This window comes from Petaurus breviceps, unplaced genomic scaffold (genome assembly GCF_028583685.1).
Source record: "Petaurus breviceps papuanus isolate PSGF00001 unplaced genomic scaffold, PetGlider_PUasm1.0 379, whole genome shotgun sequence".
Taxonomy (NCBI): Eukaryota; Metazoa; Chordata; class Mammalia; order Diprotodontia; family Petauridae; genus Petaurus; species Petaurus breviceps.
In genome coordinates, this window is record NW_027186303.1 from 862,606 (window position 1) to 889,006 (window position 26,401).

At 43.1% G+C, this 26,401-nt stretch overlaps 2 protein-coding genes across 3 annotated transcripts in view; one reads left to right on the top strand and one right to left on the bottom strand.

Annotated features, from left to right (window-relative positions):
- STAB2 (stabilin 2) overlaps window positions 1–15,039 on the top strand; it is a 166,431-nt gene extending 151,392 nt beyond the window's left edge. The window contains exons 64-69 of the mRNA XM_069099363.1: window positions 2,763–2,882; window positions 3,347–3,487; window positions 3,802–3,912; window positions 5,449–5,577; window positions 9,469–9,585; window positions 14,115–15,039. Of these exons, the coding sequence (XP_068955464.1) occupies window positions 2,763–2,882; window positions 3,347–3,487; window positions 3,802–3,912; window positions 5,449–5,577; window positions 9,469–9,585; window positions 14,115–14,162 (666 nt within the window). The 3' untranslated portion in view covers window positions 14,163–15,039. The remainder of the gene's footprint in view (window positions 1–2,762; window positions 2,883–3,346; window positions 3,488–3,801; window positions 3,913–5,448; window positions 5,578–9,468; window positions 9,586–14,114) is intronic.
- Window positions 15,040–18,503: 3,464 nt separating this feature from the next.
- Window positions 18,504–26,401, bottom strand: part of NT5DC3 (5'-nucleotidase domain containing 3) — a 79,303-nt gene continuing 71,405 nt past the window's right edge. Inside the window, exon 14 of one of the 2 annotated variants that reach the window (XM_069099364.1) lies at window positions 18,504–25,132. In XM_069099364.1, coding sequence (XP_068955465.1) covers window positions 24,871–25,132 — 262 coding nt within the window. In that variant the 3' untranslated portion in view covers window positions 18,504–24,870. The remainder of the gene's footprint in view (window positions 25,133–26,401) is intronic. The other variant, XM_069099365.1, reaches the window with a different exon arrangement.

Genomic DNA, 26,401 nt, shown 5'->3' on the forward strand with positions numbered 1-26,401 from the left:
TGTGGGGTGAACAGGGTGACCAAGGGCAGGGGTTATCATGACAGTGTTGAGACAGTAGGGGAGTCAGACAACAGAGGATAGACAATCTAGGCTCAAGGTAAGAGCAAAACCAGTAAGCCCAGAATCAGGAGAGTTGGGGTCTTTTTGTCCAAAGGCTAATAATAGGGTTCTTTTGACCTCAAATAAGTGTAAGCCATAATACAACTGTGGGCAGCTGGGTGGAGCCATAGTACGAAGACTGCTGGGCCTGAAGTCAGGAAGACTTCCTGAGTTCAAATCTGGCCTCGGACACTTACTAGTAGTGTGATCTGGGGCAAGTCACTTAACTTCAGGCAGTACCTTGGGCAACTCTCTAGGACTATGAGCAGAAGAAACGTTGCTGATCTGTATTGGCAGAGGGTGTTGCCTTATCCAGGAGAAACCTAAAGTATGAAAGCAAAGGTCCAAATGGAAGAGGACAGGGATGGAAAGTAGCTGAGGAAAGGAGAGGAAGCTTTAAAAAAATTCTTCTATCGGATTCATTCTGGGTTCATCTCAGAGGCTGGTCTAGTCCAACCCCTTTAATTTACAGTTGAGGGAATGGAAGCCCAAGGAAATTGTTATTTGTCCAAAGTCACACAGGGAGCAAGTTATCAGGGGCAAGACTTAAACCTAGTTCTTCTGACTTATTTCAGTTCAACAAATATTCATTAAATAATTACTAGCTAAAACATAGAACCAATAGAAGAGAGTAGTACGAATTAAGACTGGAAGGTTAAGATGGTCCCAGACTGGAAAGTGCCTTGAATACCCAGCAACATGAGTTACCGTTACTTGGGGAAATAGGGAACCACTGAACATTTTTGAGCAAAGGAATAATTTCAAAGGCAGGAAGAAGATGAGTCTGAGAAGGGGAAGAGGGCAGATCAAAACAGAGAGGGAGTAGATTCAGGAAGAATCTATTTCTTGATTATGGAGCTTTAACAGTAGTCCAAGCAGGTGGTAAGAAGGGCCTGTTGTAAGGCAGATTAGAGTTCAAATCTTACTTCTGTCATTAGGGAGTGGTGGTGTGTGAGAGATTAAAAGAATTGGTGAAGTATTGGCGGTAGAATGTTACTTCTAATCTTACTTGGAGTCAGAAAGACCTGAGTTTGAAACCTGTCTTACTAGCTGCATGACCCTGGACAAGTCACTTGACCTCTCTCTCAAAGTTTCCTCATCTGTAAAATAATGATAATAACCACAGCTACCTACTTCGTAGGGTTGTTGTAAAGACCAAATTAAATAAGATACGTTAAGTTCTTTACAAACTTTAAATCACTACGTAAATGCCAATTATCATTATTACAGGCAGCTAGATGATTCACTGGATACAGGGTTGGGTCTAGAGTAAGGAAGACTTGAATTCAAATCTATCCTCAAACATTTGGTAGCCACGTGACCCTGAGCAAGTCACTAATCTTGATTTGCCTCAGTTTCCTCATCTTTAAAGTGGGGATAATTGCACCCAGGGGTGTTGGGAGGATCAAATGATATAACTGCACAGTGCTTACCACAGTGCCTGGTATGTAATAAGCACTTTAGAGCTGTTAGTTATCACCATCTTTATTACTACTTGTATACTTCAAGAGATCGGTGATTTCATCAGTGTGGGTCCCCCTTCCTTTCCAATGCTTTCCTTACCTGTGAGGTAAGAAGCCCTCATTCCCATTTAAAAGATGAGAAAGGGGCAGGTAGGTGGTGCAGTGAATAGAGCACCAGCCCTGGAGTCAGGAGGACCTGAGTTCAAATCCAGCCTCAGACACAACACAAAAAAACTAGCTGTGTGACCTTGGCCAAGTCACTTAACCCCAATAACCCAGGCTTCCCCCCTCCAAAAAGAAAAAAAAAAAAGATGAGAAAACTGAGACTCAAAGACCTTATAGGATTCGCTGACTCATAAGATCATAAATTTAGAACTGGAAAGGACCTCAAAGACCATCTAATCCAATCCCCTGGCCCATTTTACAGATGAGAAAACTGAGGTCCAGGAGGGTTGCTTGACTTGCCCAAGGTTACACAGGAAGTAAATGTCAAAAGCCGGACTTGAACCCAGGTCTTCTCACTCCAAAACAATGCACTATACTGCCTAACTTAAGTGGCATAGTAGATAGAATGCTGGGACTTGGAGTCAGGAAGACCTGGTTTCTGCAAAGATTCTACTACCAGGCATATATTTCTTGGAGATCACTGAGAAAAAGAAAGCTCCACACCTACAAAAATGTTTATAGCAGTATATTTTTTGTAGTAACAAAGAATTAGAAACAAAGTAGACGCCCATCAACGGGGAAATAACTAAACAAATTGTGGTAGATTAATAAACAGGATATTGCTTTGCTGTAAGAAAGGGCTAAGGCAATAGACCAGAGAAGCGTGTAAAGATTTCTATGATGTGATGCAGAGTGAAGCAAGCAGAGAAAGAAAGATGCGCTATCAATCCTGCCACCTGCATTCAGTAGCTCTGTGACAGGGAGCAAAAGGCCCTTAGCAACTCTGTAAGACCATTATTAACAAGCAGCCAGATCATCCTTCCCTTAAGAGGAAAACTGCTAGGCCTAGAACTCAGATCTTCTGATGTCAAGTCTGGAGTCCACCATACCACACTGCCTTTCTTTCACCCAATCTCAGTGACTGTCATCATTAAAAATTCAAGCCACGTGAATATGCCTGGCCTTCCACATGTCCCAAGCTCCCCTGGTTCAGAGGCATTTTGGCCAACCCAAAGCATTCCATCGCTTCCCTAGGAAGTCCTGGCATATTCCAATAGCTCATCCAGAGGCAAAGCATTCCTGAAGCACCTGACTGACCTGTCAACCCATGGCACACTCTTTGTACCAAACAATGATGGACTCTGGGAAAACAAGGTAAGTTCCCAGCACCTTTTCATTCAAGTTACTGTGTTCTGTTGCTTTAACCCTGACATAAGTGTCTCACATATAAGACAACTGAGGAAACTTCTAACCACTCATTCTAACAGAAAAGGCAACAGAATCGTAGATTTGTAAATGCTGACTGACCAACTAACTGATTTAGCACTAGAAGGGACTTCATAGGCCATCTGGTCAAACCCCCTCATTTTACAAATGAGGAAGCTGAGGCCCAGGGAGGGGTGCCAGGTTCATACATATAGTTAGAGGCAGAAGGGTCATCCGAGGCCACTGAGTCCAGGGATTCTTACTCTGGGGTCTCACCGGCTGTGTGGCTATGGGCAGGCACTTAAGCCCTCTGTAAGACTTTATTATGGACTAGTTGCTTTGTCAGCATCTCATTAAAAGAGAAAACCACTTCTGTTGTTGAGGGCATTCTTGTGTTCCAACCTGTTTTTCAGACCCTTTCTGGGAGAGACATAGAGCAGCATCTTTCCAATACCAGCACTTTATTTTATGAAGATCTGGCCAATGGCACCACCCTCCAGACCCGGCTAGGTGGCCAGCTGCTCATTACCTATGGGCAGGACCCACTTCGCACAGTAAGAAAAGAAATGTTTTACGGTTTCTAAAGTTCTTTCTTTATAGGCACCTTCTAAGGGAGGTCATCCAAGTATCATGATTCCTAACAGACTCAGGCTAAGTGCCTTCAGTCAATCCACATGCATTTATTAAGTACTTCTGATGTTCTTGGCACCACTCGAGGAGCCAGTAATACAAACATAAAAGGGAGACAGTCCCTACCCTCAAGAAGCTTACAATCTACCCTGCCCAAGCAGTGATAATATTTATAACATAAACTCATTTGAGAAGAAGAACTTAAGGCCAACATATATTTCTCTTCCTCTTTTCTTAGAATGAAACCAGATTTGTTGATGGACAAGCTATCCTCCAATGGGATATTTTTGCTTCCAATGGAATAATCCACATAATTTCAGGACCTTTGAAAGCACCTCCTGCACCAATGGTAAGTATCTTGTTTTTTCCTCCACTATGAGGCTCATTCTCTGTGAACCTCCTCCTCTCCTAAAAGTCACATTCCCCCCATTCTTCTGCTCTGAAAAGGACCAACTCTCTCTGAAAAGGATCAGATTTCAGGGGCAGCCATGTGGCACAGTGGATAGAACACCAGCCCTGGAATCAGGAGCACCCTCAGACACATACTGTGTGACCTTGAGCAAGTCACTTAACCCTGATTACTAGAAAGAGAAAAGAACTTATTTATCATAAAAGAAGGTTTAACTGGGTGGGAAGTAGGCATGATATGACCACAGAAAAGACCATCAATAAAACATTCTACAAAGGACGGCATGGATTGATCATCAGAAGACCTGGGTTCAAATCCCAGCTGTGATACTTACCATCTTAACCCTTCATGGTGTCAGTGCTCCCAGGATCTGCCTGCTCCTCTGATGCTTCAGGAAATAAGAGTTAACATTTGGCTAGTTCCTGAAGGTTGGCACAGCTCTTTACATTTTGATCCTCACAACACATCCTCTGAGGTGAATACTCTCAGTATCCCATATATGCCCAAGGTCACACAACTAGTAAGTGTCAAAGGCAGGATCTGAACTCAGGTCTTCCTGATTGCAGGCCCAGCCCTCTATCCATCCTACTAGGCTGCCTCTATGAGAAACCCAACACCAGCTCTCTCAGGGGCATGAGACTCGTACCATCCCTCCACAGCATTTGCTCTTCTTCAGGTGTCTGACTCTTCATGACCCCCTTTGGTACTTTCTTGGCAAAGACATTAGAATGGTTTGTCATTTCCTTCTCTAGCTTATTTTACAGATAAGGAAACTGAGGCAGAAAGGGTTGAGTGACATGCCCAGTTAGTGTCTTAGGTTGGATCTGAACTCAGGTCTTCCTGACTCCAGGGCCAGTACTCTATCCACTGTACCAATAAGATGCCCTCTCCATCACATAGCTGAAGAGAAAATCACAAGCTGGGATTGAAAATGGCCCCACAACAAAAGGCCTTCCACGTCACTAAGAGACCTTGGGCCACAGAGTTTCAGCATGGGGAATGACAGCTCCCCTGCTCAGATATACTTTTTTTTTTCAAAAATTACATTTGATTTTTCCCCAATTTCATGAATAAACAATTTTTAACATTCTTTTTTAAATTATGAGTTTCAAATTCTCTCCCTCCATCCTCCCAGAGATGGTAAGCAATTTGATATATATTACATGTGCAATCATACAGAACATATTTCCGTATTAATCATGTTATGAAAGAAAACACAGACCAAAAGAAATAATAAATAAAGTAAAAAATGATATGCTTCAATCTGCATTCAGACTCCCTTACTGCTTTCTCTGGATAGCATTTTTCATCATGTCCTTCAGAATTGCCTTGGATCACTGTATCGCTGAGAATAGCTAAATCATTCGCCACTGATCATTGTTACAATGTTGCTGTTATTTTGTACAATGTTCTCCTGGTTCTGCTCCCTTCACTTTGCATCAGTTCATCAGTAACACATATTGCTTTCATGCTCAGGTTTCTGCTCATGCTGGTTTGGGAGCAGGAGTATTCTTCACCATCATATTGGTCACTGGAGCCATTGCATTAGCTGGGTATTCTTACTTCAGGGTAAATCGGGGAACAATTGGCTTCCAGCATTTTGAGGTAAGAAAGTTTAAAAAAATGGGGGGGGGGGGGGCAGGGGAGCTCTCTGTAGCTATCTTAATGGAGACACAAGCCACTCTCTAGGTCTTGACTGTGTCAGCTTGGGAAGAGTGGTGGCAGCAAAGTTATGCTCTGTGTACTGGTTAAGAGGAGGGAGCATCTTAGAGGGTTGTGGCTGCTCTTCCTTGGTCATAGTACTCTGGTCCTGATAGATCCCATTCCATGTTCAGAAAGGTTTCACATGATTCATTGTCCTCATCTGTAAAATGGGTCCATTGATAGGGATATTGCAATGAAAGGCATTTATCACTTACCCCTAATCATGTTCTTGCTATTTAAAACTGGCATCAGAACCTGTGATTTCACCAAGATGAAATATTGATCGATGGAAGTGCCAATATTGTCTAGAGCCAAGTCCCCTTAGGACAGTCCAGAGTCCAGGTTAACTCTTTGGAAGGTATAGACAAAGATGCCATCATAGGCAGCTTCTTTCTACTCAAATGAATACTCAAGGGGCAGAGTGGAATTCTTAAACAAGCAAGAAAAGGGGGCTGCTGCCCTCTAATTAGGGACACTGTAGAGACAACATCTATGGGTATGTACATACAATAGTGAGAATCCTATCAGCCAAACCCTTGGAAAGTCTCGCTTTAGAGTCGGGGCTTGTTTCAAATCCTGACTCTGTCAAGTTAATTAACTTCTCTGGGCCTCAGTTGACTCTTCTGTAAAACGAGGGAATTGGGACAGATGTAGAACCTCTGATGTTCTCTGGGATCCTATGAATTTCCTGGCCACACATTTTCTCAGTTGTTCATATTCTATAATTGTATTTACATACACAACTGCCCATATATCTGAATTCTAAAAATACCTTATTTAGTTTCTAAAGTGGGGAGTATCACCTCAGTAGAGTTCCTCACAGCACCACGGAAAGGCCCACAACACCATCCACTCTGCTTCTGAGTAAGGATTATGACCCTAGACAAGTCACTTGAGCTCCATGATAAATCATCCATTTTATAAATGAGCATTATAATATCTGAACTTGACCTCGACGGCCTCTGAGGTCTTCCCCAGCTCTAAATTTATGAGCCTATAAAGACACTGGGCATTGAGAATGTCCCAGCTATACCCCAACACAGTTAGCATTGGTCTGGTCATACCTCTCTGAGTCTGAGAGTAGAAAGCATCAGCCTGACAAAGGGAAATTCCCCAGTTATGGTCCCTATGTAAATAGATAATGCATGTACTAGACCATTTATCTCAAATTCAGCTTCCCAACAGTTCTCTTCCAGGAGAGGTTGCCTGGCTACTGCCCTTGCTAGTTAACCTCCAAGGGAAGTGGTCCCTTGGACAACATCCTTCTGCCAAATCTGCCCCTGGTTCAGGCAGTGTTGAGGGGTCAAGATCCTTTTCCCTCTTTGGGGCCTGCCCAGATGGGGTTATTAGAAGTACAGTCACCAGAAGCTGTCATTCAGGCTCCAAGATACAGTGTCTAAAGGTCAGTGGACAAACTTTGGGGGACTGAGGTAGCTAGTGACTCATCATGGACAGAAGGTCTTGATAAGGCAGCCAAGTCAGCAATCCCCATATTTTTCTTTGTTAAACAAACTGGCAAGGAACCAATATTTAGTTGTTGGTTGATTGACCAGTCATGACAATCCTAATTACCTGCAAAGGTTTGAGATGCAATTGTGTATTCACTGGGAAGATAATGTCAAAAGAATGGGGGAGAAAGGGGCAGCTGGGTGGCACAGTGAATAGAACACTGGTCCTGGAGTCAGGAGGACCTGAGTTCAAATGCGGCCTCAGACTCTTAACACTTACTAGCTGTGTGACCTTGGGCAAGTCAATTAACCCCAACTGCCCTGCATTCCCCCCTCCAAAAAAGAATGGGGAATTAAAAACTAGTAGTGGAGATACTGAACTGAAATGAACCCCAGTTCTAAAGTCATTTCTAAGTTCTGGGTATGGCAGCTACTGTGTTGGCTGGGGGATCACCCAAATTAAGTGTGCTAAGCCAGTCAGGTATTAGACCTAGAGTCAGGAAGATCTGAGTTCAAATCCAGCCTCAGACACTTCCTAGCTGTGTGACCTTAAGTAACAATAGCACCTCTCTCCCAGGGTTGTTGTGAGGATCAAATGAGTTAATATTTGTGAAGCACTTTATATGTTATTATTGTTATTATGTTGTCATTATTGTCCAAACTAAGTCTAGCACCAATGTCGCACAACACCCCCAAAAGCAAAGGGCGACCAGGCTGTTTCAGGAGAGTCAAAACTGGCCTAAGTAGGAAATTTGTTGTTGAGTTGTTTTAGTCATGTCCGACTATTTGTGACCCCATTTTGGGTCTTCTTTTTTTTGCTTTTCTTTTCTTTTTTTTTTGCTTTTTGGAGGGGGGAAGGTAGGGCAATTGGGATTAAGTGACTTGCCCAAGATCACATGGCTAGGAAGTGGTAAGTGTCTGAGGCCAGATTTGAACTCGGGTCCTCCTGACTCCAGGGCCAGTGCTCTATTCACTGTGCCACCTAGCTGCCCCCCATTTGGGGTCTTCTTGGAAAAGATACTGGAGTGGTTTGCCATTTCCTTCCCCAAATCATTCTACAGAGGCCTAGTGGGGTTAAGTGACTTGCACAGGGACACACAGCTAGCAAATATCTGAGACCAGATTTTAACTCAGGAAGATGAAGTCTTCCCAACTCCAGGCCTGGCCCTCTAACCACTCTACCACCAAGCTTATAGAGCAGATCAAAGCTTCTTGGTTGATTAGAAGAAGAATTGGGCCTGTGAATGGCCACTGTACCTAGAACCTGGGAAAGATAGGAAGACTATCTTTAAAAAATAAAATTTCCTGTATGACCTCAGGCAAGTGACTTAACCGCTCCAGGCCTCAGTTTCCTCATCTGTAAAATAAGAGGTTTAGAAGAGATGACCCATGAAGCCCAATTCTCCTGTTTGCTTTCTCAGGGGCCCTAGTACAGCTGGTCCTATTACCCTGCTGCCCACCACTAGACAGCTTTCTATCCCACCATTTCCTTCTCCTCCCAACCCTAGGGCACAACCAAATTCCCCATTAAAAATATGTCGAGTTAGAATTTTAGAGCCTCTGCTGTGGTTTCTACAAAAGAAAACTGGTTTCCATGGAGTTCTTTCAGTTTTCAACAATTCTCCATCCCCAGAGAGAATCAACTGAGCTCATTTCTAGCAACCATTTTCCTCAGGGCCAAACCCCCTTCAGGCTGGCAATAGGCAGTGGAATGGGGCGTGACTGCTCCCCTCCCTTTGTACTGAGTTTTTCACAGAGCTGGAACTAGGACAGGATGACTAGAGCTTTGCCTCAGGGCACAGAACTTTAGAGGGTGGCAAAAACTTAGACCATAGGAGGTACCATCCAACCTGCTTGTCCTCGGGGTGGGGGAAGCCCCTGCAGCAGCAGCCTGTCAGGGTCCCCAGGTCTCTCTCTCCTCATCACTCACTGGTTTCAGGATCACCCAGAGACAAACAGCTGATCTGAGGGGGTTTTTAGTGTTATTGGCTAGAGGGACCGTTTCATCTCATTACTCCAGGATATGAAAAATTGGTAGATTCAGCTGTATTCTCCGCCTTTGGGGCCCTCAGATGGAAGTGTCCTGACGGCTTCAAAACAGCAGGAGGTACATAGTATCCAGAAATGAGAAAATCTGCATCTTGAAAAGCCCTTGCTTCACCTGTTGGGGAAGTTACTGGCAGGCCCTTTCATCTCTCTTTGTTCTTCACTTGAATTAGGGAGGTGGAAAAAGGGGCCCACAACTGGCCTGCTTTGGTGATGATCCCAAAGCACAGATGTCTCATTCCCTGCCTCCTTAATGAGCCTGGCCCTAACTGTGTATGCTCATATGTGCTCTCTGCAGCCAGAAGAGGATATAGATGTCACAGCCCTTGGCAAACAGCCGTCCCCGAGTATCTCCAACCCCATGTACGAGAGCGTGACCACACAGCCTCCAGAACCCGCCTATGACCCTTTTTCGGTGAGTTGGCACCTTCCAAGGTACCTGGTACAAGCCGGGCCACCCGATATCCTTCAGGGGAATCTGAAAGCTAAGCACTTCACAGGGGAATGCTCATTCTCTCCATGCCTGGAGGATTAATTAGAACTCTCTACAGAACGGCCTCACACACATTCAGCAAAGCATTCAGCCTGCCAGGGGTAATGGGAAAGAATGACAAGACGTTGTGACTCAGGAACGGCGTGACTGAGCTGTCTGCCAGATAACAGGGCCTAAGCCTCCTGTGTGACACTGCCTGTGACCTTCCCCCTTCTGAGCACTCAGAGATAGGGGCTGGGTGGGTGGGATTTCATTAATATAGAGGATTTCATTAATATGCCAATGCCAGGGGGCCCATGATCTGCAGCCTAAGTCTTAGACAGTGACCCAGAGCCCTGCCAGCTTAAATAACCTACCCAAGGTCATGCAGGCAAAATGGGTCAGAGGTAGGATTTGAAACTAGGTCTTTCTCACTACAAAGCTCCCTCTGCCCTTTGTATTTTCATAGATTTAGAGCTGGAGAGGACCTCAAACATCATCTAGTCAAACCTACTCACTTTACAATTAAGGAAACTGGGACCCACAGTGTTTAAGTGAAGCTGTGCCTTGGTCACATAGTAAGTGGCCTAGCTGGAGCCTAAAACCACATCATCTGGCTCCAAACCCAACATACTTTCTTTGACTTAAAATTGTTTTTCAATTATCAACTGAAGTGATTCATTCTCTTTTTATCAATTGATTTTATCCATTTTTATTGATTTATCAATTTTATCAATTAATATTATCGATTCAATTATCAGTCAAAATGATCAATTCTCTCTGCCCATCCTGCACCCCACATTGAGAAAGAAAACTAAACCTTGGGCCCATAATGTGTAAGAAGGGTGAACATCAATGAGTCTTTGGTCCTTTCCAGATCTAACCTTCATTGAGAGGATCAAATGAGATATTGGAGAATATGTTGGAACTGAAATTCCAATAAGTATTATATGCTTGTTTCACATGAATTACTTAGATATTGATGGTTGAAATAATCCTAAACAGAAGTCAGCATCCTTGGGCACCTGAGACAATTATAAACAACTCACGTTTATAGTTTCAGAGCTGGGTGGTGCAGTGAATACAGTGCCCAGCCTGGAGTCAGAAAGACCTGAGTTCAAATCTAGCCTCAGACACTTACTGGCTGTGTGATCCTGGGCAAGTCACTTAACCCTGTTTACCTCAGTCTCCTCATCTATAAAATGAGCTGGAGAAGGAAATGGCAAACCCCTCCAGTATCTTTGCCAAGAAAACCCTAAGTGAGATCACAGAGTCAGAAACAGCTGAACAACACGTTCATAGTTTCAGAGCATCACTGTAGTAGAAAGTAAAGAGCTTCAAGTACCACCCCTGACACCAACTGGCTGTGTGGCCCCAGGCAAGTCACTTACCTTTTCAGTGCCACACCCCCTGGAATTCTCTAAGGGTTGGGCTGCTGTGCAGGTGACTCTTTGCACTGGTAGAGACCATCTCCTCCTTTCCTACAGCCATGACATCACAGGTCTGAACAACAAAGGGATGGTCTCTCATAACAACTTGTACAACCAATAAGGGAGAGAAATAGAATCCAATCATCTAGCTTACTTTCTTTTCTTGAAAATGGCTCCCCACTGAACCTTCTCAAGTGTCCTTTCTGCCGAACCTCCAGCATAGCCAGCATGACGGGGCAGAGAGAAGGCGGAGTCTGCAATCACAATGCCACCTCAGTCAGTAATGAGCTAAAGTAACACAAGCAAACACAAATTATCTCCCTGAGCCTCAGTCTCCCCTCCTTGAATATAGGGATAATACCACCTGAAGTATGAGTCTCGGGGGCTGTGGTGAGGCCCACATGAGGTAATCCACAGAAAGCATTATGTAAATGTCAGCTATTGTTATAGTTTAAATTGTCCAAGGCGCAGCTGGTGATGGGAGACTGGGCTCAGACCCTGATCTAGCAAGTCGTCTACAAAGAGATGGCCATTGCCATCATGAGAAAAACAGAGCCCGGGGCAGCTGCTTAGGAAACAACACAGAGTGATCGACCCAGGAGATGGAGAGAGGGAGGCAGGCAGGTGGCAGGGGGAGGGACCAACGCCCCACAGGGGTCAAGGAAGATGGTGACAGAGAAAAGGCCAGCAGATTTAGCTTTGAAGAGATTACTGGTAATGACTGAGTGGTGAGATTGGAAGCCAGACTGCAAAGGCCTAAAAGCAGTAAGGGAAATAGGCAAAGGCTTCAGAATGCCAGTTCATCTGGCTGACAGTGAGGGATGGCCCTGCCTTTTATCAGAGAGAGCGGACAGTGTGGAAATGCACAATGACACACACTGAAATCCAAGGCCAATGAACTGGCATATTTCCCTTAACTATATAATGGAGACTTACTAACTCAGCTGTAACTTAATAACCTGGTTGCTATAAGAAAGCACTCTGTCAAGGTTTGGGGGAGTCTGTTGGGTACTTAACAGTGATAAAAAAAAATTGTACCCATAAGCCATTTTTTAAATGAGAGATACAGAATAACAACGGATAATCAGGTTGTAACTGATGGGTGACAGGCTGTGGACTCGCATGCACTGAGTCTGATTTGGGGACTGACCCTAAAAGATCTGATTTTCACAACTGCCCATACTCTGGGAAAATCTCCAAAGATGGCCTAAGTCTAGCTTATGCCTTGTCCAACTCTTTGGGGTTTTCTTAGAAAAGATCCTGGAGTTTACCCTTCCTTCTCCAGCTCATTTTACAAATGGGGGAAACTGAAGCGAACAGGGTAAAGAGATTTGCCCAGCGTCACACAGCTAGCTCCTGCCTCGGTTTCCCCAAATGTGGACAACAGGTTCCTAAGCTCCCATAAAAGCAATAGACTAAAAAGATGCATTTGTTGTTACTTTCAGTGCTGACACAGGGTTAAGCCACAGAAGCCTGAGAAAGCATAAAGAACTCAGAGGAGTCCATTTGTAGATAAAGAAACCTAGCCCCCAAATGGAGGTATTTAAAAGCCTCTGGACACATGTGAAAGAACCACAGGCAATGAAATTTCACAGTTATAATAAAAGGGCCAAAGCTGAGAACCAGATCTCCAAGAGAGGTGGTGCTCACTGCTTCTAAAGGCCCAGACACAAAATGGACCACGTGGTACCTGAGAAACACACAGCTCAATTTCTTTCTTTTTTTTTTTTAAAGCAATTGGGGTTAAATAATTTGCTCAAGGTTACACGGCCAGTTACTATTTTTGTGTGGGTGCTGAGCATCTGAGGCCAGAACCGATCCCAGATCTCCCAATGCTCTTACTGTGCCACCTGGCCACCCCTTACACAGCTCAATTTCAAAGATATTAAAGAAGGCTTCACCCTACATGTCCAAAGGGGCTTTTTCCTCTTTCTAAGTTTCTTGTAAAATTTCATTCTGTTAAAAAAGAAAAAAAAGGCCTGAGAGGGAAACTTAGAAATACAGTGAAATACAGAATATCAGAGCAAGAGGGGCCTTAGGATAGTCAAGCTAGTCACGAGCTTAGAACACAGAGGATTAGAAGTGGGACCTAGAATCTCCCATCAGGGAGAGAACATCCGAGGCAGGAGGAACCTGAGAAGAGGCAGTGTCACAGCTGGCAAGGACTGTCAGAGGTGGGAAGAACTTTGGAGATCATATTTTCTAATTCATTGATTTTAAAGATGAGGATAAAGGTCAAATCACTTGCCTGAGGTCACCAGATTATTAATGGCAGAAGAGGGCCATAAAACAAGGTCTCCTAACATTTTTTCTGCCTGACTCTCTAAGAAACTGATGTATCTTTAAAAGCCTCTGCTAATTATAATAGCTAATGTATAGAGTGACTTATAATGGTAGCTCATTTGATCCCTACCCTTACCCTGTGAAATAGGTATTACTAATTACACCCATTTTCCAGATGAGGAAATCAGCTGAAAGAGGTAGGGGACTTGCACAGAATTATACAACTGAATTATCTGGGGCAGCAGTTCTAACTCAGGTCTGACTCCAAATGCAGCACACTGCTCCCTGTACCAACTACCTACCTCAGTTTACCTTAAGATACAAACCTGGCCCCCATCTCTACAAAGTTGTCTAATCATCTTCGGATAGAGAATTGCAATTCCTGCCCTTACAAAATGCCTTCCAAATTGTATGACTTCAGGAGAGAGCTTGCTCACCTTTTTCAGACAAGCAGGGTTTGGGATAGAAGAAATCCATTATGACTAGAATATAAGCTTTGCCTATTGCAGCTCTGTGGGCGAGTCACATACCCCGTGCAATGTGGTAGTGTTCCAGTTCAGTCCGCAGGGACTGCTAATGGATTCTGAGCTCAAGATGCACTTTTCATAAATTACAGTCAGATATGAACCAACACACTCATATGTGGGGGAGGAGATTTCCATCTTGGAATTATTGCTGGCAGAAAAAAAGAGAGATAATTATCTTAGAGAAATGAAAGCCTGGTGGACTGATGTATTCAGTAACAAATCTCTCTTACAGGAATCCGATGAACAGCAGCTTGTGACCCGTGGTACCCAAGACATTTAGGATGACCAAGGGCTACAGGGCCCAGCTGTGAAGTCCCCCCCCTCTGGGGCTTACAGAGTAGCCCACAATCTGCAGATGTCAACTGTGAACATTTAGGGCCAGCCAAGTTTCTGGAATGTTGAAGTGGGAAACACTCCAATGTCATACCTCATTACTTTGTCTGTTCTGGGACTTTTTTGTTTTCACCTGGGATGGGGGAGGCAAAGAAACATGTACTTCCCCCTATACTACATTTCAACCCAATGAGAAGACTAAACATTTCCCTGAACTTGACATTCATGAAGGCTACCCACATTGCCTGGAATGATAAGAGCTAATGTTAACATAACTCTTCAAGGCTTCCAAAGTCCTTCATGCACGTTATCTCATTCTGTCCTTAAAATGACCCTGGGAGGTCGGTGCTATTATCATTCCCATTTTATAGATGAGGAAACTGAGTCAGACAGAGGTTAAGTGACTGGCCCAGGGTCACACAACTAGTGAGTGTCTGAAGCCATATTTGAATTCAGATCTTCCTCCTCATCTTTACCTTTCAGAAACCCTGTCTTCCTTTAAGAATCAGCTCAAGCCTCCCTCCTCCTTCAAGTCTTCCTAGACCATTTCTTCTGGATCTCTTATTCACCACTTTCCCTCTTTTATACTTATCCGTGTACATGGTGTATTTCTTCTCTCCTTGCCCCAACTAGAATGTAAGCTCCTTGAGGGCAGGAATTGTAATTTTTTTTTAAGTCTTTGCACATAGTATGCACTTAATAAATGTTTTTTGAATGAAATGCACACCAAAAAAAAAAAAGTGGCTTTCTGCTATTTAAGTTTTATCTCTTATTTGGCTAAAAAATTTCAGTGAATAACTCTAGCAAGGAAATAAGAGTCCTGTTCCCCAACTGAGAAGTTCAGGGTTAGACAAAGCATCCACCTTTCAGAATGAGTCAATAGCCTGTATATGTAAAGTCCATATGACACATTTTAGTTATTTTGGTCCAAACCTGTGATTTCCTTGGTGTCAGGAACTCCCTGGTGAGGACGTGTTCTCTACCAATGCAGGCTAGCACTTCTCTGCGATTTTTAGTGTTAAGAGAGCTACCTGGGGAAGGAAGAGGTTAATTGAGTTACCCAGGGTCACACAGCCAGAGTGTGTCAGAAGTGTGACTGGACTCGAACCAAGCTTTTCCTGACCCCAATGCCTGTTCTCTACCCACTGTGCAATGTTGACTTTCACTCTACAGGATACTATTAGAGCCTGGGAAGAACATGGATTCCTCTCTGGGCTGACAGATCAACCTGAATTCACACTAGAAGGGTGATAGCCACATGGCTACAATTCAACCTTCCTGTGGGCAATATATGCTCACCACTGTAGCTCCTGAGCACTGGTGCACTTCCCATCTACAAGAAATCAGTCACCATGACAGCATCGACTAGAACATTAATCCGCAATAGAATGAAAAGCAGAAATAATCAGAAGAGCCTATCTGGGTCACTCTTTCTCACCAATATACACTGTCTATGGGGAAGAATGAGAGGGCACACTTATAAAAAAAAATAAGCAGGGAGGTACATGAGTGTGGAAACTCATAGAGCCAGGGGTTATTCACAACTCTGGACTACAGCATTTGATCTGCTTGGTGCCATCAGGAACAGTCTGCATCACACAAAACTGCCTCTTTGCCAGATGGTCTCCTGGACAAAGCGTGCTCTTCTGTTCTCAAGCTGATGAAAAAGTGACAAGCTTTTACTGCTCACAGCCCCCCTTAACAGCCACTAAGGAAAAATGTTACACTATTTCAGTGACAAACAATTCCCTTAAGCTGGAAAACTGCCCAACGGGGGGGAACATTCTGCTTTGTCCAATCAGCTTCAAGCCTCTTCTCCAGCTCCACGAAATACAGACAGAGAGGCTGTCTCTACCCTTCTCTTTCTCCCTCTCAAACCAGAGAAGGTAGCAGAGGATAACACAGGCAAACTCTAAGAGTTTTTCCCTCTCACACTGTAGGTGAACTAGAAAGCAATTAAGTCCTGATAGCTCTTCACCAGTAACAGAAGCCAGCTGTCTTTTAATCATCTGCCAAGGTAGTGACTCCATCCTTTGTCCAGTTAAAATCAGCAAAACAACGCCTTTCTTTGAATCAACAAATTCCCAACAAATTAGCTGCCCCCAGCTTCCTCTAACTCCTCCTGTGCTCATCTTGCCCAACTGTCATTGCTATTTCTTCCCTATAATTCTTATCAAAGCTTTGTATCTCTGGATTCCCTGCCCTTCCACCGTCTCCATTCAGAGGCTATTAATGGCCAGTGACTCATCTTTACCTTAAGTAAAACTCAAGAAATCCACCTTTCTACCAAACAGGAATCCAGCAGTCCTTAAACTTAGTAGCCTGATTCACAATTTCATCAGTTAAAACTCTAAAAAAAGCCACATGCAAATTAACTGATGGACCACAATGCCCTGTGGCCATACTTAGGTTGGTCATTGCTTTAACTTCAAACAGGTCTTCTCAGGACATTTATTTATCTGAAGTACTTGGTACAGTGCCTGCCACAAAGTAGACACTTCGAGAAGTGTCTTTAATTTCTGACTGACTGAAACACAATTCTCTCTTTGGTCCTCAGGACAGTCTGTCTCTCAATATTTTATCTGAAAGAATGCCCACAAGTCGATTTTTATCAATTATCCTTGGATACATTCTTTCCCCACCTATTTCAACAAACAAAATGTTCACATATGAAAGAGACCAGAAGCTTATACTAGAAAGAAAATTAGTCTTACTCTTTTCAATTCCTCACCATAATTGGTCCTATTCCCTGCCAAAGTCTTTCTAGGAGTTTTAAGAATCCTCCTCATAAACAAATCATTTGTAACAGTTCTTAAAACCAGTCCATCCCCTAAGTGAGCTGAAACTGCTCCCTAGCTTCTGCTACTGCATTAGTTTACTTTGAAAACCCTTCCTTCAGGAGAGACGGAGAGAAAGAGAAAGAGAGAGAAGGAAGGAAGGAAGGAAGGAAGGAAGGAAGGAAGGAAGGAAGGAAGGAAGGAAGGAAAGAAGGAAGGAAGGAAGGAAGGAAGGAAGGAAGGAAGGAAGGAAGGAAAGGAGGGAGGGAGGGAGAAAATCATTTGTCAAGCACTTTCTATATTCTGAGCAGTGGGGATGAAAATATATAATCAGGGGCGGCTAGGTGGTACAGTGAATAGAGAGCTCAAATTCGGCCTCAGACACTTCACACTAGCCATATGAATCTGTCCAAGTCACTTAACCCCAACTGCCCCCAAAAAAGCAAAAAAAAAAAACAAAAACCAAAATCAAAGCCAGTTACTACCTTCAAAGGACTGGCATTCTTATTATTATTAGATTATTATTAGTCCTGACAGCTCTTGACCAAATAATAGATTGTTGATCTATTATTAGGATAAGCGGAGACAACACATTCAGAGAGTGATGAAAGGGAATTTTGGTTTCAGAAGTTATGGGAAAGGTGAGCAGAGCCATAAGGCAGTAAAGTTAAACACTTTTTCTAGCAGCAAGACAGGTTTTGATGTGGTCAGATTATGCTTCCGGAGTTGGAAGGGAATAGAGCAAAGCAGACAGAGGTGCATCAGCAAAGGCAGCTAGCCCAAAGATAACTGAGGAATGATGTGAAGCATGGATGGGGCCAGCACAGACACAGGCTCCCAAGAGTCACCAATCAGGACAGCAGGGTCCCAGGGCAGGCATCCCAAATCTGCAAGGATCCAGTTCTCCAGGGAACGTTAGCTGGTGCAGGAAGCATCTAAAAGTCATAGGAATGATGAGCAGGGTTGATTAACAGCAACAATGCAATACTGATGTAATTATGGGTTTCCTGGCTGGAAAGAAGGGGAAAGAATGCACCTTGTCTGAGCAGAGGACAAAGAGGACGGGGCAGGATGTGAAGCAAGACTGGGGACTGCTGGCTAAAGAGGGATAAAGGAGCAGGCAGACTTCTAAGATCCCTTCCAACTACAGGATTCTATGATCCAGAAGTGACTAGGATGATCTCCATTTTATAGAAGAGGATAGCCTAGGATAGCCAGTTACGTGTCCAAAGTAGACTTCGAATTCAGATCTTTCTGATCAAAGTCTAATGTTCTATTTACTAATTTATTACATAGGACCATCTCTGTAGTCCAACACCTACTTTCCTACAAATGAAGAAACTGAGGCCCACACAAGCACTTGCTCAAGGTCATCAGCGTCTTCAGACCTGAACCCAGGTCTTCAGATTGCAAGCACAGTGCTTTTCCCTGCACCCCACTCAGCTGACTTTCCCATGAGCCCAACAGAAGACAAAGCGAACATCAATGGACTGAATAACATCACCCAAGCATTTATTCTGCAGAAAGTTTTTATTATATAGCACACAAATCATTTTTTTCCTTAAATCAACACTCAACAAATTCACATTGACTTAATTTCATATTGTTAATCTCATCATTTGACTGACAACTTGGAATCAACTTTCCATGTTCAATGCTGAGTTTTCAGTGATATACAGAAACAAACTAGAGAAGTAACCAGAAAAGACAGCCTGGAACTAATAGATAAACATCACACCATGTGCAAAAAATAATTACATTGTATTCTAGAAACATGACATTCTACCATCTATCTTAGAGAAATCATTAATACTTCCCAAACCAATCCCCAGGGCAGTCACTTACAGAATATCATTCTGCCTTTTGGATCCAAGAAATAGCTTACAATTGATTCAGAAAGCATTTGGGGGGCAAAATTTTACCATGTGACAATAAATAACTAACCAGAGTGTAACCAGAATGGGGCGACTGGAGCTTTGCCCCAAGGTGCAATAAAGTCGTGGCACTCTTTAGATAGTGTAGAAATAACAAAGCCCAGCACCAGGTTAGCAGGAATTAGCTAAAAATAGGTTCTCTCTCCCACCCCTACAAGTGTCCTGATGTCCCCAAGGCTCTGCTTCACCCCGCCCTCTAGAATGAGAACCCTCACTTCAAGATGTTTGCCCCAGGAGTAATTTACAGCACCTGTTGCCCCAAGAGTACAAATTCTTAGTTTGGGCTCTGGTTCCAAGGGAGTCCTTTCTGGAAGGCATATTTGGCTTTTACATACTAGTGACATCAAAATTAATTGAACCAGAAGCCACTGATACAGAGGACGGATGCCAAGGCTGAGGAAGGATAGGACAAACCTCCCTGCATGGGGATGATCGCTTGTACTGATAAATGACATGCATCCTGTCTCCTAGTAATAAATCAGACAGTAACAGGATCCTCATCACCCATGGCCACACTGGAATGTCCTCTAGCACGAAAGGCACCCATCTCACTCCCGAGCACCAAGCACGTAGGATTCAGACACTGTCCCCAAATCTGATTCATGGTCAGAGTCACTGGCATGACTATGGGACTGTTCTCACTGTAATTTTTTAGGGTCTTGGTACTGGTGAGAGGGGAGTGGTGTTTTTTGCATTAAGGCCATTCAACCCACCCAAGGCTAATAAGCCAGTTATAAACAGCAGTGTGTTGCTACTGAAGAAATACTAGGGAAAAAAAATGCATTTTCTTCAGTGAACAATGCAGACAGGTTATGTACCAGAATACATAACATCATATATCTTGAATCAGGTTACATGTCACTGATTGCAATTGATAATAAGCTTGGATAATGAATTACTGGTGACAAAAGCCCAACCAGGCACATCTCCCCAGGTCCTCATTTAGCTAATAATCACCCAACAAAGGCCTAGACACCTAGTCCTTGACTCTCAGCCCTGGGCTCATCCTAGGACATCACCAGCTGCTTCAAGACAAAGGACAGATGAACGCAGGTGAGCAGGAGCTCTAACCTACAACGTGCACAGTTTGGTCATTTCTATCATCTTATTTCTAGTGGTATCTCTTCCTTTTACATCACTCCTGTTTCTAAACCTGTCTCTCCTTATGGTCTTTCCCACTGTGCCAACCTTCACTATAGAAATTAGAAAGGAGGGGAAAAAAAAATCAGCTCAGCAAAATGAACCAACACCTCAATCATGTTGACTCTATATGCCCTAACCCATACCCCTATGCCCCCATCTCTGCAAAGAAGGGCAGTAGGCATATTTTCTTTAGACCTTTTTCTAAGTCAAGTTTCTAGTAAAAACACAAGTTTTAAAAAATTTCAGAGGCATTTTTCATCTCACCATTAAAGGCTATTTCTCAATGAACTTTCAGGGCTGATAATGGACTATATTTTGACTGTGAATTTCCCTTCATAGGACCACGAAGAATTCAGGCTTAAACACCAGGGATCTATTAACGAGGCAAGCAGCTTTAAAATCCCTCCTCTCCTGTTGTTTTGAATTCAGGAAATAAAGTTGTTTTCAATATTCCAAAATTACTTTCTCAACTGACACCACTAGACTGGGCACATTTGGCAAGGACCTGGAAAGCCAACTAAGGACACTTTTAATGCTACTTTCCCAAGACCCTAGTTTTAGAGTCAGAAGGGATTTTTTTTTGTTCAGTCTTTCTTCAGTTGTGTCCAAGTCTTCATGACCCCATTTGGGGTTTTGCCATTTCCTTCTCCAGCTCATTTAACAGATGAGGAAACTGAGGCAAACAGGGCTAAATGACTTGCCCAAGGTCACACTACTAACTAAGCGCCTGAAGCCAGCTTTGGACTCAGGAAAATGAATCTTCCCGATTCCCAAACCCCTGCTCTGTGCACTATGGTGCCAGCTAGCTGCCCAGAAGGAATCTTAGAGACCATCATATCCAACCCTTTCATGTTGGGAACCAGAACACTGAGGAACAAAGAGCTGATGTGATTTTCCCAGGGTCACACAACAAGCAGGAATCTGACATGAGACTGGAACCCCCAGTCTTTCTGCCTCCAAGTCTGGTGCCCTCTCAGCCACACCTGCGGCCTCTATAGAGACACGTGATTAATTTAATGCTAGAAGATCCTGCACCTGTGGCGCCTCAACCACATATGTGAGAAGGGAAGGCTCAAAGTCTCAGAGGGACAGCAGTAACCCACGAGGTGGGGCACAGTCTCCAAACACAAAGGCAAGAGGACAAAGAACAAAATCCCCATTTCGGTGGTCAGAAATTCCACAGGTGATCTTAGTAATGGCGGGGCCAAGCCTGGCTTCAAGGAGTAGCGGGTGGACATCCATACACTTGTACATGTCAACCCTCTAGATGAGGAGGAAAAAATGAGGGTGCCATCCTTCATGGAGAGGGCGTGCCCACTGAGCTGCACTGAGTTCAATTAAGCCCCGATCAGCCAGTCTGTTAATTAATATTTATTAAGCCCCTACTACTGCCTTAGTCTAGCCAGTGTAGTCTTCCCACAGTCTTCCCACCGTACACCATGATGCCTTCTGGGCTTCCTGTGACCAACGACATATAATCACAGGATCCCAGACTTTGAACTGGAAAGGAACAGAGATGTCATCCAGTCCAACCCCTCATCTTTCACATGAAGAAAATAAGAACCAACCAGGGAGAAGTTAAGTGACTTGTCCAAGCTCACACAAGTAACTAACCAACATTGGAAGAATTTGAACCCACAACCTCTGATTCAAAATACAGTACCCTTCCCACTGAACCAATCTGCTTTTCAAAGATGGCTTGTAAGGGTATGCTGGAGCTATCTCAAACTCAGCTGAGGGTTCAAATTTTAGGCATGATCACTGACCTCAGAAATCAGAAAATACTACAAATCTGAGCTTAAATGATCCTTTTATTGATTGTCTAGACTTAAGAAAGTCAGAGAGGATGTTAATAATGCTGATAAAACTTTAAATTATGTCACACATTTCCCCCCCACTGGAGAGCTGGTTGTTAAACATTTTACCAGTATACCCCTGGTTAAGGATCTTATCTTTGAAATAAATGCCAGACAACTTACAGAAGCAAACTATTCTAAAAAGGGAAGAAAAATGTCTTTCTTATTTACCCCCCCCCTCTACCTGCCTCACCTGCCAACCCTGTTTTCTATATCCAAACCACTCACCATCCTCCTACAGGTTAATTTAGACCGCGTCTCCAAGGAAACAGCATTTAGGAGAACGTCCCCATCACCTACACTTAACTTAAGTATCCCTTGAGGACACAAAGTGCTTGAGAAATGTTTATTGATTTCATTGAAATGTTTTGGTTCTGAAGCGGTTGCCATAGAAATATTCACTAAGAATACAGTCTGTGATCTATGAAGTGCCCTTTCAGAGGCAAGAAATGGACAAATTCTCAGCATTCCCATGCATATCTGGGAAATCATTTTTAATAATAACAACAATAATAATTTTTATACAGTCCTTCAAGGTCTACAAAGCACTTACATATACCATCTCATTTTATCCCCACAACAACCCTGTGAGGTAGGTAGGTAGCCATCATTATTCCCATTTTATAAGAAAGGAAACACAGAGGTTATGTGACTTGCCCAGGGTCACAAAGCCAGCAAGTGTCAGAGGAAGGATTTGAACTTGAGTCTTCCCGACTCCAAGCCCACTTATCTAGCTCTCCTGTACAGCAATAACATTGTACATTCTATGATCCATGGCTATGTATCCAAAATTCTTTTGGAGAAAGATCCTAATGGTATACGATTTACATCTTACATTGTAGGAAGGGAGAATGGAGCTGAGCTGCTGAAAGGGAGTTAAGCTTTTTAAACTTCTTTCAATCAATCACCAACTATTTATTTAGTACCTATTATGTGCTAGGCAGTCTTAGGTGCTGAAGGTACAAATATAAAAACAAGAAACAATCCCTGTTCAAGAAGAGTTGATATCCTAACCTAGAGGTTCTTAACCTGGGGTGAACTTTGTTTTAATGTTAATAAATGGATGCCAACAAAATTAATTTATTTTATAATCTTTTGCATTTTATTTCATGCATTTAAAAATATTATTCAAGAGAGACTTCATCAGAGTCCATGACACAAAAAAAGGTTAGGAATCCCTCGCCCTAACGCTGCACCCCCCAAACAACAAACAAGAGTCACCTCAACTCCCAAACCACTCACTAAGAAAATGCACAAAAAAGATCCCAAAGGCAAGGGGCTGAGATGATGCGTGAGCAACACCTCCCTCTCCCCCAGCTGGAGTCCCACTGTTAATTCCATTCTAGTCTGTTACTTCCCCAAGGTCTCCTGGACTAGCATTAGGCTTGCTAACTGTGCGCTCTTGTAATACGGTTTAAGGGGAGGTAGGGGAATCACTTAAGTTTTCTGCAAAAGGAATTCTACTTGTGCTTTCATACTACCTTTAGTAGTGAACCATGCTGTTGGATAATTCATGGTGATTGTTTTAAGCTATGTCTTAATAGTTTCACATTCCTGCTTCTATTTTACACGTGAATCTATAAACTTTCTTAAATGAAAACCACAATCCACAGCCCCAAATTCTCTTTGGTAGCCTGGGACTATTATTTATCCAAGATGCCTTTGTTGGCAGCCAGGCATAGGCTCCCATCTGTGGGTCTGTCCCTGCTGAGGAGGTGGCTGAAGGAGGATGAGGGAGGGTGAGGAAGTTAGCCACCTTCCCCATGCTCCTGCCTGGAGTCTTCCCAGGAGCAGGGCTGCACTGTTTTTGAAGTGTTGCAAATTCCCAGGTTGCAGGGTATGTCCACATTGAAAGACAAGTATCAAAACAAGTCTCAAAACCAAAGATTTGAGGGATGAGCTCTAGCTTTTAAAAAGTCTAGCAGTCCAGCATGAGCATGGAACTTGGCTAAATTATAATGATAACAATAGTTGACGTTAACATGGAGCATCAAAAGTTTACAAAGCACGTTATGTATATGGGGTGGGGGGGTTCTAAAAGTCTTAATTGGGTTTTAAACCTTTAAAGACCGTGGGGACACTCTATGATCTCATTTGAGCCCCACAACAATTCTGTGAGTTAGGATGGGCTCTAGATGGGGGATAAACTCTCCCTACTAATGCAGCTTGGTGCCTTCTTTCCTATCTGTAATATAATCTGAGAAAGTTGCCTATGAGTAATTAAATGACTCGGTTCTTGAACTCAGACCCAGGCTTTGAGGGCAGCTCTTTACCCAATCTACCATAGCCTCTCTTACTATAAGGATTATTATCTCCATTTTACAGGTAGGAAAACTGAGGCTCAGAGCACTTCATCGATTTGACCATGGTCACACAGCTAACAGTAGAATTCCAACGCAAATCTTCTGCTTTTTCCACTATAATAGGCTGCCTCCCCTTTGTAACCTCTCTGAAGGCAAGGGCAAAGAGTTATGTTTCTCTGTTTCCCAGGATGCTTTGTACATCTTAGGTACCCAGTAGGGAGCTGTTGAATGAATGATCAAGAAACATAGTTGTTTCAACACTGTCAAAACTTGACCTAGTACAATACTCTAGAACTAGTACGAAAAGGGCCTTATCTATCCCAGAAAAATTCAGCTCCAAGGCCTTTGTAAACTGAAAGGCTGAGTAAATAGACTTTCAATATGAAGCTTATCTTTCAGCCAACAGAAACTTGGGGGATCTACTTTCCCCTCCCCTAAGTGTCCATGATTCCCATTATCGTTAACAGGAACTACAGATCAGAAGAGAGACCAGTTAATTCTGAATTCCTATTCTATCAAAACAAGGAAATGTATTCACCAGATAAAACCATATAAATAGCAAAATACAATATTCATACTTGTTTAAAAAGCGACGTTGGTATTAATGCCTCAATGTCCGCCCACCTCAAGTGGTTTATTTGGTTACTTGGCCTGGGCTACCCCTTGTGTAAAGGGAATCCTGAAATTCCCCGCTGGGGGCTTGTCAGACCAGGCTGGAAGTTCATGCTGCAAGGGAGTCCTCCTGGGATAGAACGTGTGAGTGAGATCATAGCTCAGGAGGCAGCTCAGAGATGCCATGTAGATATCAGCAAATCGAGACAAGCGCCTCAGGAAGTACGTGGGGTTCTGGTCTGTTCGAAAGAGACTTCCAAACTGGGAGTTGAAGAAATTTTTGGTCATTTCTCTGTAAAAGTAAAGAGGGTGGAGGAAAGTAGAATGTTAAAACCAGGAGAGTATGACCAAAAAAAGAAAACATTTTTAAAAATGAAATTATCAAAAGCATCTAATTTTATGTATCAGCCAAGTTTTAAAAGAATAAATTCACAACTGAGCATTAATTTTTCACAAAGAAAACCCCTTGCCCAATAATTTTTTAAAAGGAATTCCTATCAACTTCCTATCTTTTGGGTAGCTAGGTGGCACAGTGAATAGAGCACCAGAGCTGGAGTCAGGAAATCCTGAATTCAAATCCAGTCTCAGACACTTATGACCCTGGGTAAGTCACTTAACTGCTACTTGCCTCAATTTCCTCAACTGTAAAATGGAGGTGATCATAGCACTTACCTCAAAAGTTGTTTTTAAATGAGGTAATCATTGTAAAATGCTTACCACAATGTGGGACACATAGTAATAAGCATTGTATAAATGTTAGTTATTATCATTATGTACATTATCCAAAACCCAACTAAGACAGCTGTTGTTCAGTTGTTTTTTCAGTCATGTCTGATACTTCATGACTCCATTTGGGGTTTTCTTGGCAGTGCCATTTCCTTCTCCAGCTCATTTTACAGATGAGGAAGTGACTTGCCCAAGGTCACACAGGTGGTGTAAGTATCCGAGGTCAAATTTGAAGTCAGTAAGATGAGTCTTCCTGACTCCCGGCCTGGAGCTTGATACACCATGGTGCCACCTAGCTGCCCATCTAGCAAGACATTAATGCACTATTTGGTAGACTCATTAGTCCAGCCACTCTGGAAAACATGCCCCAAAGAACACTACCCTTTGACTCAGCAATGACATTACTAAGCCTATAAGTTAATGAAGGTAAAGCAATTGCAAACCTTAAAGTACCATATAACTGCTGGCTGTAGTCATTACTATTATTATTGTTATAACTGGAGATTAAAAGATTAAAAATTGGTGAAAAGGACTCATATGGAGAAAGTTATTTATAATAATTATTTTTGTAGTGACAAACAGAAACTAAGAGCATCCGCCAACCAGAGAATGCCTGAATAAATTATGGTACGTGAATGAAATGGAGTGCTGTTCTCCTCTAAGAAAAGACCAAACAGGTAGTTTAAGAGAAACCTGGAAAGACTTGTATGAATTGATGCAGAGTGAAGTCAGCAGAACCAAGAGAGCCAGTGACAACAACACTAACAAGTCAAACAACTTCAAAATATGTAAGGACTCTGATACATGCAACACCCAAGCAGGACCAATGATGAAG